The 11,171-nt window shown below is 32.6% G+C and overlaps 1 protein-coding gene across 1 annotated transcript in view; it reads left to right on the forward strand.

The window, feature by feature from the left end:
• LOC106881078 (cadherin-like and PC-esterase domain-containing protein 1) overlaps positions 1–10,843 on the forward strand; it is a 174,928-nt gene extending 164,085 nt beyond the window's left edge. The window contains exons 20-24 of the mRNA XM_014931294.2: positions 679–899; positions 3,048–3,149; positions 4,417–4,504; positions 5,365–5,511; positions 7,560–10,843. Of these exons, the coding sequence (XP_014786780.1) occupies positions 679–899; positions 3,048–3,149; positions 4,417–4,504; positions 5,365–5,511; positions 7,560–7,739 (738 nt within the window). The 3' untranslated portion in view covers positions 7,740–10,843. The remainder of the gene's footprint in view (positions 1–678; positions 900–3,047; positions 3,150–4,416; positions 4,505–5,364; positions 5,512–7,559) is intronic.
• The last annotated feature ends 328 nt before the right edge of the window (positions 10,844–11,171 follow it).

Consider the following 11,171-nt stretch of genomic DNA (forward strand, 5'->3'; position numbering starts at 1 on the left):
GCGCAATCGTCTCTCTTGCACGCCACAACTGATGCTTCTAATGTTCAGCTTTTCTCTCAAGATACTTACACTCTGACGAGTATTCAGATTGACATTACACATCCAACGGAGCATACTGGCTTCATTCCTTGCGAGCTTACGTATGTCCTCAGCAGTTACAGCCCATGTTTCACTGCCATGTAGCATGGTTGTTCGTACGCATGCGTCATACAGTCTGCCTTTTACTCTGAGTGAGAGTCCCTTTGTCGCCAGCAGGGGTAAGAGCTCTCTAAACTTTGCCCAGGCTATTCTTATTCTAGCAGCTACACTTTCAGCGCACCCACCCCCACTACTAACTTGGTCGCCCAGATAGCGGAAGCTATCGACTACCTGAAAATATTATATCTGCATAGATTTTTCTGTGAAATTAGGACCCATATTAAAACTCTTCAATCTATAAACTGTTTTCAATTTCTAATTGGAACCATCTAATTCCCCTTACATTACTTGTCTTAGAAAAGGCATGAACATCTCAGTTTTGTTTAAGCTCCGGCTAGTAAGTTAGGGTTTCATATTTGTGTAAAGAACAATTATTGTGATTATATGGTGGCACTGGTGATGGTGGAACTGAAGATGTCTGACATTTCAAGTGACATTAACCATGTTAACTACAGATCATCTACATTTACTCTTTTTTAGTTGCTGTTCCTTGGTGATTCAACCAATCGAGGAATTATGCATTATATTCTAGAGAAAGTGAACATGACCCTGCAGGAATGGGATAAAACACACAACATCAAACACTATGATAATCTCAATAACCATACAACAAGCATGAGTTTTGCTTATTATCCTCAGTTCTGGCTACCAACAGATCATAGGCCGACCTTTGATAAAGCTTTCTATCAACTCCTTCGCAAGTAAGTAATGCTTGGTAATTATCTTCAAGTACTCCCTTTTTTTCTTTTCCTTCTGTCCCAGTTTTTTTTTTTTTTTGTAACTATTCTTTAACTAAAATATGGAATTTTTTCAGATCAAGAGTTGTGAGCTCATAATTCCTCATTAGCACAAATTAATCATGGATTCGTCATCATCATTTAATGTCTCTTTTCCATGCTGGCATGGGTTAGACAGTTTGTTTAGAGCTGGCAAACTGGAGAGCTGCACCAGGTTCCATTTGTGTGTTTTGGCTTGATTTCTATAGCTGGATACTCTTCCTAATGCCAACCACTTTAAAGAATGCACCAGGTGCTTTTTACATGACACTGGCACAAACTCTTAATTTCTTGTTTTTGCTCACTTTAATTTCTTCTTTTTTTTCTAATTCCATTTTTTTGCTCTCTTTAACCATGCTTGTTTTCAGACTTTTAGTTAGGTTTGTTTTATGTGTTCTGGGTAATAAAAAACTTTCTTTCCATAAATTCCATGTTACTCTTGTGACTGAAAAAAATTGGGAATGTGTATTATATATAATGTATGAACACCAAGGAAATAATCCCTGTGTATCACATATAAAATGCAGAACTGACAAAGGCTAAATAAAGAATTATATTTTTTAATTAACTCCTTTTTTATCTTCAACTAAAATAATGTATCTTCTTAGACCAAGGATTGGGAGTTCATTATCCATTACATACCTTAGCTGAGGCATTTCTATGAAAATATACCTATCTCTTCCAATTGCAATGTTTTTGAATGAAATATTTTTGTGAAAGTTCGGTTAATGAATGACAAGAAGGCAAAATATAAAACTAGTCTCGATAACTGACACTTGCCTTTTCTTTCTCTCTTCATAAATTTATTTATTTAGCTAAGGCTTCAGACTATTGGACCAAGAATCAAATAGAAGTGGTTCAGCACTACACTTTTGTTTCCAGCCAAGACATTTAACTCTCAACAATTCAGTCTACATCATCATCATCAGCAGCAGCAGCAACATCTTTTATCATCCATCTTCCATGCTGGCATGGATCAGATGATTTCACAGGATCTCACAAATCCAAGGGCTGCATTTTGCTTTAATGTCTGCTTTAGCATAGCTTCTGAGGTTGGATGCACTTCCTAATGCCAACTATTTTCAGAGTGTATTGGGTACTTTTTCCATAGCACCAGCACTAGTGAGGTGACCATGAAGCTTTCAGAAAGTAAGATCCTTTTTGAATGAATGAGGCTACAGTAGAGAGAAAAGGCCAGAACAGAACAGACTTCTCACCATAAAGCTACATAGCTACTCACATTATAAAAGGAGACTCACTAGTCTCTATATATATATGGCTATTCTACCAACATGCAGATAAATATATTGAAAGTCCAACTTTGGTTGAAAGTTAGAAAGTACACTATATAATTTATGAGCATTTTAGTAACTTACAGTGGCATCATCATCGTCATTTAAAATAGACATTTGTTGATGATGATGATGATGATGATGGTGATGGTGATGATCATGATCATGATCATGATCATGATCATGATCATGATCAGGATCATGATCATGATGACAGTGGATTTGATTATACTTCCAACAGGTATAAATTGGATAATAATGGGTTCCACCAAGTTAACTTGCCCTATTATAAAATATGAATACGTATATAGGTTGTTTAACACTAGGTCAGCTTTCCTGGATCAGGTGCATGACCAAAAGTATTCTAGCTATGACCATCCCATCCCATCCCTTTTCTTCCCCCCCCCCCCCGAGTGTATTCCAGACCAATATCCACCATATCTTTTGTGTTTTGTTTTTTTTAGACAGACTGATGTGATTTGAGGGAAATGTAGCTGTTATTTCCAGCTAATCTTGTGAATATTTTAAGACACTCCCATATGTTAATACGTGTGTGTTTGGTGTCCCATTAATGCCGAAAGTTTTAAGGTCTCTACATCTGTTTTATTTATTTGTTTAGCCATCTAGTTATCTTATTCAATGTTGTTGAAAGGCAAAGAGTTGTTATCTCCACACAAATGCTATAGTAAATTTGTCTTTCATCAATGTATTTATGATACATAGATGCTTCTATTGCATATAATGGATATTTATTTTGTTGTTTTTCCATGGAACTGAATAGAAATTTACCAATAGAAAACAATACAAACACAGTTCTTGTCATTGGAGGAGTGCACTGGCTTAATAAACATCATATCGACATCATTAAACGAGGACTGAAAAGGTTGGTTGGTTATTTTCACTTTTAGTGTTGCTTTCTCGTTGCTGTTTTTCCATTTTGCTGTTGTTTTTATTTTTATATTCTTATTCTTTCTTTACTTTCAATTTACAAAATCACCATCATGAAAGTGGATTTTGTTGTTACTGTTTCCAGACCCATCTTAGGTCTGATCAAGCAAACCTATACACTTTTACTCTTACTCTTTTACTCTTTTACTTGTTTCAGTCATTTGACTGTGGCCATGCTGGAGCACTGCCTTTAGTCGAGCAAATCGACCCCAGAACTTATTCTTTGTAAGCCTAGTACTTATTCTATCAGTTTCATTTGCCAAACTGCTAAGTTATGGGGACGTAAACACACCAGCATCAGTTGTCAAGTGATGTTGGGGGGACAAACACAGACACACAAACATATACACACACACATACATATACATATATACGATGGGCTTCTTTCAGTTTCCATCTACCAGATCCACTCACAAGGCTTTGGTCGGCCCGAGGCTATAGTAGAAGACACTTGCCATGCAGTGGGACCGAACCCGGAACCATGTGGTTTGTAAGCAAGCTACTTACCACACAGCCACTCCTACACCTATGATCAAATTTTTCTAGCTCTGATCAATCTATCTTAGATTCAGAGAAGCTAATTTAAGAGAAATTAGCCAAGTCAGATGATCTTATAAAAACTCCTTCAGTGAACATGGTGATGGTAGCGGTGGCATCATTGTCATAGCTATTCTTCAACCTAGAACAATGGAGGAACAATGACTTATAATGTTCCTCTCACAAACAATTTGCTATTTTAATTGCAAAAGTTACATTTACCTTTCATTCTTTTTAAGGTCAATAAAATAAAGTACCAATCAAGTACTGGAGGTTATTCTAATGGACTTGTTTCATCATCTCTAAATTGTTAGCTATGTACCAAAATTTGAAACAATGATTATTATTCACTTGTGTCACAGCATATTGCTGGGGATTATTTTTATTTAGGTGGTGAGCTGGCAGAATCACTAGCATGCCAGATGAAATACCTAATGGCATTTCATCCATTTTTATATTCTGAGTTCGAAGTCCACTGAGATCGACTTAGCCTTTCATCTTTTTGGGGTTGATAAAATAAAAATCATTTCAACACTGGGGTCAATATAATCAACTTAACCCCTATGCCAAAATTGCTGGCCTTGTGCTAAAATTTGAAGCCATTATTATCATTGTTGTTGTTGTTGTTCTTGTTGTTATTATTGTTATTGCAATTATCGTTGTAGGGAAGGATTAACAGGAATATTTCTGGTCATTAAAGACTTAGGTGCAGGCTTCCATCAACCTGTGGAAGGACTTCATTGTTTAAATTTGGTAAGTTACAACCATCATTACTTTATTGCTTACCTCAAAAAATTCAGGTTATTCTGAGCTGGAAACTACAGCCTAGAAGATGACCCTCATCCTAGAAGATCTGTAGAGCTCAACGAGGATGTCCTGCAAACCTTGGTGGAATCCCATCGTTACTTTTGAGAAACTAGCAGAGAGGCTTGGATTTGGTCATTCAATAATTCATCGACAACTTTCTGAGTCTAATCACGTGCAGAGAGTGAATGTGTGCTCTTCTTTACCATCATGTCTCACAAATGAACCTTTATTGAATCAAATAGTGACTGGAATTGAGAAATGAGTTCTCTATAAAAATGCCAAGCACCGAAGACAGTGGGTAGGGAAAGTAGAAACACTGGCACTCCAGGCTAAAGAAGGTCTTCACCCACATAAGGTGTTGTTATCAGTTTGGTGGGATATGAAAGGTTTAGTCCACTTTGAACTTTCAAGTCCAAACCAAACGATAACAAAGGAAATCTACTATGAACAGCTTGAGCGACTTAAGTGAGCACTAGAAGAAAACTGACTGCCTTTGGTTTCAAGACGAAAGGTGTATCAAGCAGATCTATAATCATTGACCATTTTGTTTCTTTCAGATGTATATTGTGACCATTTTGTTTCTTTCAGATGTATGTCTTGGACTACATTACACTTTTGGCTGGGGACGTAGTTAGAAAGGACTTACAGTATGGAACAGAGAACAGTAAACTCTATAGTGCTTGCATCTTTGTGTGTATGTGTGTATCTATGTCTATGTATATTTAGATGCCTGTGTACATATTTATATGTCTTTGAGTATGTGGTCAGTCCTTTACAACCGATTTTTATATTTTTCCTGTTTCCAGAAAGAACAACAGAAACTGCTTTCCCATAATTCCATTCTCACCAATTATGCCCGACAAAATGGTTTCCATGTGGTTGAGACATTCAACATGACAATGAGTCGATATAGGGACTTTTTACAAGGACAATGCGCTTGTCACTTTCACAAAGTAAGTGGTACCAGAAAAATATTTGAAAACAAACAACTAAAATTGTTCTTTTTTCTTTTCCTGCTTTTAAATAATTTTCTTTTTTTTAATATTTACGCTTGATATTATGACTAGGTGCTTCAGATTTTGAATTAATTTGTTAATTAGATACAAGTACATTGGCATAGAGTTCTTTTTATTTATTTATTTATTTTTTTATTTCATTTTATTTATAATAGCAGAGACATTATTCGACTTGTCTTAAGCTTCCTACTTTAGAACTAATATTATTTCCACAACATTGCCAAATGGCCGTCTAACACCATTATAACTATAACTTTTGAAATTTTTGAAACTTTATACTATTTGCTACTCCAGAATTCATCAGTATTCCTAAATAAAAAAATATATTACTAAAAGTAAGTTTAGGATAATAACTCAACTAGACCGATGGAATTAATTTAAAAAACTGAGATAGATGAGAAGCAATGAATGATGTATGCAAATGATTCTTAAAATGAACTTCAGAAATTAAGAAACAATTTCACCGAAAGTTGAATTTTCATGCTTAGGGAAACAATCTGATCTTTGTTAGCAGGGTATATATATATTGTGATATACATATATATGTATGCGTGTGTGGTATATAAAAATTGTCAAGAACGTGATTTTATGAAGATATCTTTACTGATGAAGGAGACATTGTCCACATGGTTTGTAAAGTTTCTATTAATTTTCCTACCAGGACATGAACTCTAGAAACAGCCGTAGAAAGTGGACTTCCTCAAATTGTGTTATATACCTTATATACCATTTATATATTTTTTAAAAGACACATTGAATGGATCTTTTAATTGAAACTCTTAACTGCTCTTGATTTTAGTATGAAAAATATTTTTATCAGTTCTCTTTTTCTCACACTTCTTTCCATATATATCCCATATGGGTTTTATTTACATGTATTTAAATGTATATTTATATATATATATATATATTTTTAGAAATATTTTTTTTTAATATTCATATATGTTGATATGTATTAATATATATATATATGCATTTTAAGTTGAATTTATAACTGTATGAGTTATAAAAAGTTGATCGCCTATTTTGAGTTTATATCTTAATTCTTATCTTTTGTCTCGGGTTCGACCCAAGCACTTCTTAAGCAGTTCTATATATTTCATAAGAAAGAACAATAATATTATATGCATGTTTATATATATATATATGCATGCGTGCATATATACATATATATATATGAATGTATATATATACATATACATATATATATATATATATATATATATATATATATATATATATATCCAAAGTTTAAAATTTTTACATTTAAGAAAGAGATTTGACGCCGATGTCCATATCAATGTATTTAATCCGATGTTAACATTTCTGTATACAGCTATATTTGACCACTAAGTATAAGTCAAATATATCAGTTGCCATACACTTCATCAGGAATAACTTTCTTTAGAACAAAAAAAAACAAAAAAAAACATAATGAATTAATCGAACAAAATCAAAAATTCAAAATTTTAAATCCATACTGCATTTCCAGCGTTAACCTGTCTAATATAATTTTTCTCTTTTTATAACTAATTCCAATAGGGGAGGTAACTCCTTGCCATATTCTATGACTCTTACAATTATTACTAAAATTTCTAATATTAATTATTCAAGGCACATAAATTATATTATCCTAGGAGCCACTGCAAAGCCCACAATTACTATTGGCAAACCGTGCATTGATATGCCTGCCTTAAAGTCCAATATTATACTACAGAAATGTTAACATCGGATTAAATACATTGATATGGACATCGGCATCAAATCTCTTTCTTAAATGTAAAAATTTAAAACTTTGGATATATAAACAAGGAGAACGATCCTTAAGGAGTCTAATTTAGATTTTTTGAGGTGAAATCTCATGCTATATTGGTAACAATTACAGAGTTTACTTTGAAAAATTATATATCTATACACACACACATACACATACTACTATTCTATGCATTTTTTTAAACATTGTATATTATTTTCAATATTCTCAGGTTGTAACTTTAAAAAAACAGAAGAAAAAATGCCATAAGAAATGTCCTCATTCTCAGTCAGACCAAGAAGAAGATTATCAATCTCGAACCTTCCATGTAGAAGGAGAAATTAATGCAATCTATTCAGAAATGATGATTACTCAAATATGTTCTCACAGTTTCAGTCATTCTTTGTCATGACTATAAAAGGTTCCTAAGAAATTATTAATTTGCCTGATTCTAAGTTTTCTTAGTCATTTTGTTCCAGAATTTCATCAGACAAAAGAAGACTGTTCTGAATCCACACATCTGGGCTGTGTGAAAACTTAGTCAACAACACATTGCTCAAGGTCTAGCAGGGCTGAGTATACTGGTGTTGACAATGAGTTAACCCAAACTTGTGGCGCTGGAAGATATTATAACAAACTGCAAAAATTTCAGAGAAAATACAAATCTAAATACAGCAGTAGACTTTGTAATCTTCTGAACATATAAGAAAAATGTTTATAATTTTCTATGAAAATGTGATAAATTCATAAGCTTCATAAAATTCATAATCTTCATAAAATTCATAAACCAATGTAATTTTCAAACATGAAACTTGTATATTATTTTACTTACATTTATTTTTATTCATATTTTTCATCAATCAACATCTTCAATCAGATATATTGTTGTTTTGTTTTTTACCAGTATATCAGTATTTAAATCATATTCACAGAAAGTTGGTTTCTATCACAAAGGATAATATACTGTATATTGTAGGCAATATTTAACAGGAAGTGTCCATGCTTTGGACAAGAATAATTGATTCCATAAGGAACACAAAAAGCCTCATCTGAAAATCAAAGCAATGATACTTGCTACTACATACAGGCTACGATATTATATTTAATGGATTTTGAAGGTGATGGATTGAAAGGATCATTAGAGCATCTTTGTTCTAAGTTCAAATCTCCCCCAAATTAGTTTTGTCTTTCATCTTTTTGGGGTTGATAAAGTACCAGTCATTTACGAGTTAATGTAATTGACTGCTTCCTTTAAAAATTGTTGGCCTTGTGCCTATCCTACTAGAGGCAATAATTTTTATTAATTTAATTACAATTCAGTAATTAATATCTTTCCTTACAAAGTATTTTCTGTGACTTAGGAGTTTCAGTAAATTCTCAAAAATATTTTCCTACATCTAAAAAAAATATAAGTTGGAAACAGGAAAACATTCTTAAAGTTGATTTTGCTTCTTTTTTTTAAAGCAAACATAATTAATAATTTATACTTTTCAATTAAACTAATACTATTTTTTTAAAATTACATTCTGTTTCTATATTTTATAGAAAACAAAAATAGTATATATATATATATATATAAAAGTTATACTCCACCAAAAATTATTACTCTAAGCTGAATTCTCAGATATAAGAGTAGTGTTAATATATTTATTTTCATTCTAAAACCATTCATACAACAAATAGACAATAGGAAAAATTACAATTCTTCATCGCCACATCACTTAAGTGACATTAACCTTTAATGTTCCACAGTCGTGTGAATTATTTTAAAGTTTAAGTCTTGGACCAAATGCCGTAACTTTGTGCCTGGAAAGAATGTTGGGTTACACCCAGTTATAAAAGCTTAAGAATCAAGTGAATACTAGAGGTCTTCCAATTATTCAGAATCTGTGAAATTACAGTAGTGAGCTTTGGTAATCACTTAACCTGTCAAAAATATTTTTAACACTAAGACAATAGGAAGTTTTTCATTAATTGACATTTATAAATAAGACAAATATATTGTATGTGGTTATTTCTTTGAAGAGTTAATTATATATCTGAGTGTTTGTTCCAATAATATTAGATCTCAAAATGAAGTTATCAAAGCAAAGAATATGAAGAGAACTCAGTCATATGATTATTAAATTGTCTTTAATAGTAAGAGACTGCAAAAAGTGTTTGTCTCAGTACAGTATCCCTTTGTTATCAACTGGAAGTAAAAAATCATCTACATAGTCACTGTACAGTATGTCTTTGTAACTAATTTGCAATACAAGGGGACCAGTCATACAACATTAGTAGTAGACAACTATGGTTTTGTATAAAAACAATGTTTCTGTTGGGGTTTTAATTTTGACTACGTTTCAGCTTGTCTGCCCTCTGTGTTCAGCTAATATATTCCTACCTTTATACTTATATAGCATATAACATTGAAGTAGCTGGGGAAGTATAAACTGATTGAGGCATAGAGTTGTCAGAGACACAGACAAATCAGGTTAACATCCCAAAAGCCTATGTTACTTATGTAAGAAGTTATCTAAGAAATGTAGACATGCCAAAACTTATTATATTAATTGCAACACCAAATTCAAATCCTCTTATGGATCTGAAGACATTCATGTGAATTTACTCCAGTGTGTTGTGACTCTTTCATCAACACAGTCACCAGTAGTGACAGTCATACAACTACTTTGTTTATCAAAGGATCTATGTCTGAAATGCTAGACTTTTCCACTCCTTGCAGCAATCATCCACAAACTCTTAATTTCTGAAACCATTGCTGACAATGCCAACACTCAGTGATTACCTTGAATTCTGGATTTTATCCTTAAAACTTCTTTGTTGATTTCTTACTCTCCTTCACAAATCAACATTCCATATTTTTACTATGGTTACTCGATTAAGGTACAGTTTTCATGGGAGGACTGTTCCTGGCTTGACAAGATACCATATAACCAGTCTGTAAGTAGGAATCCTATTACTTGACTCAAACTGTTTCTGGCCAAAGCACTTAGCCATCAGATGAACCTAGCCACTTAATGAATAGATACCATAGAATGATGGAACATATGCTATATGCAATAGCAGCCATGTGAAATTTCTTTTTCATTCATTTACAGTACTGAAACTTCCTGTGAGTTCAGGTCATGATAGAAACACTAATGATGTGACCCTACAATCAGTTCTCTCACCACAATTTCAGGATGAACTAGAAAAAAAACTGTTCATTTTACAACCTGATAATAAGAGTTTATTCAATCCATTTATCAATGTAATATGCTTATTTATAACAACACATTATGGTAAGATAATTTACTTCATTATTCCATACCACACTTCTCTCATGTTCTATAAATGTTCACTAAAGAATTGCTAATTTGTTATAGTTTCTGAGAGAAAATTCTTCATATCAAATTGTACATTGACCAGGAATCATCTTTATTTTTCCAAATAAAAATATTTTGAAAACTTTGTTTCATTTTAAAGCTTTATTGTAAATTAACAGAATTACAATAAAATGAATTCTTTCTGCTTTGTTATATTCATAGTTAATCATTATTTAATTTTACATATACATAGGTCCAATGCTTGTCTCAGGTTACCATATTGAGTGGATGTGAGGCAGATACCAATGGAAAGGATACACTCTTTCAGAGGCAAATGTATTTGAAGGAAGAATTGAACTTAGCACTACAAGACAATGAAACATTTGTGTGTTACAGTACGATCGCCACTTAGTGATAAATTATATTGCTCTGTATGTCAGGCTATCTATTCTTGGCTACAGATGACAGGAAACAAAATGTTGACATCTTAGTTGATTGTCTGTACCCTATCATTCATCCATTCATTTTCCTATTAT

Source organism: Octopus bimaculoides, chromosome 2 (assembly GCF_001194135.2).
Source record: "Octopus bimaculoides isolate UCB-OBI-ISO-001 chromosome 2, ASM119413v2, whole genome shotgun sequence".
NCBI lineage: Eukaryota > Metazoa > Mollusca > Cephalopoda > Octopoda > Octopodidae > Octopus > Octopus bimaculoides.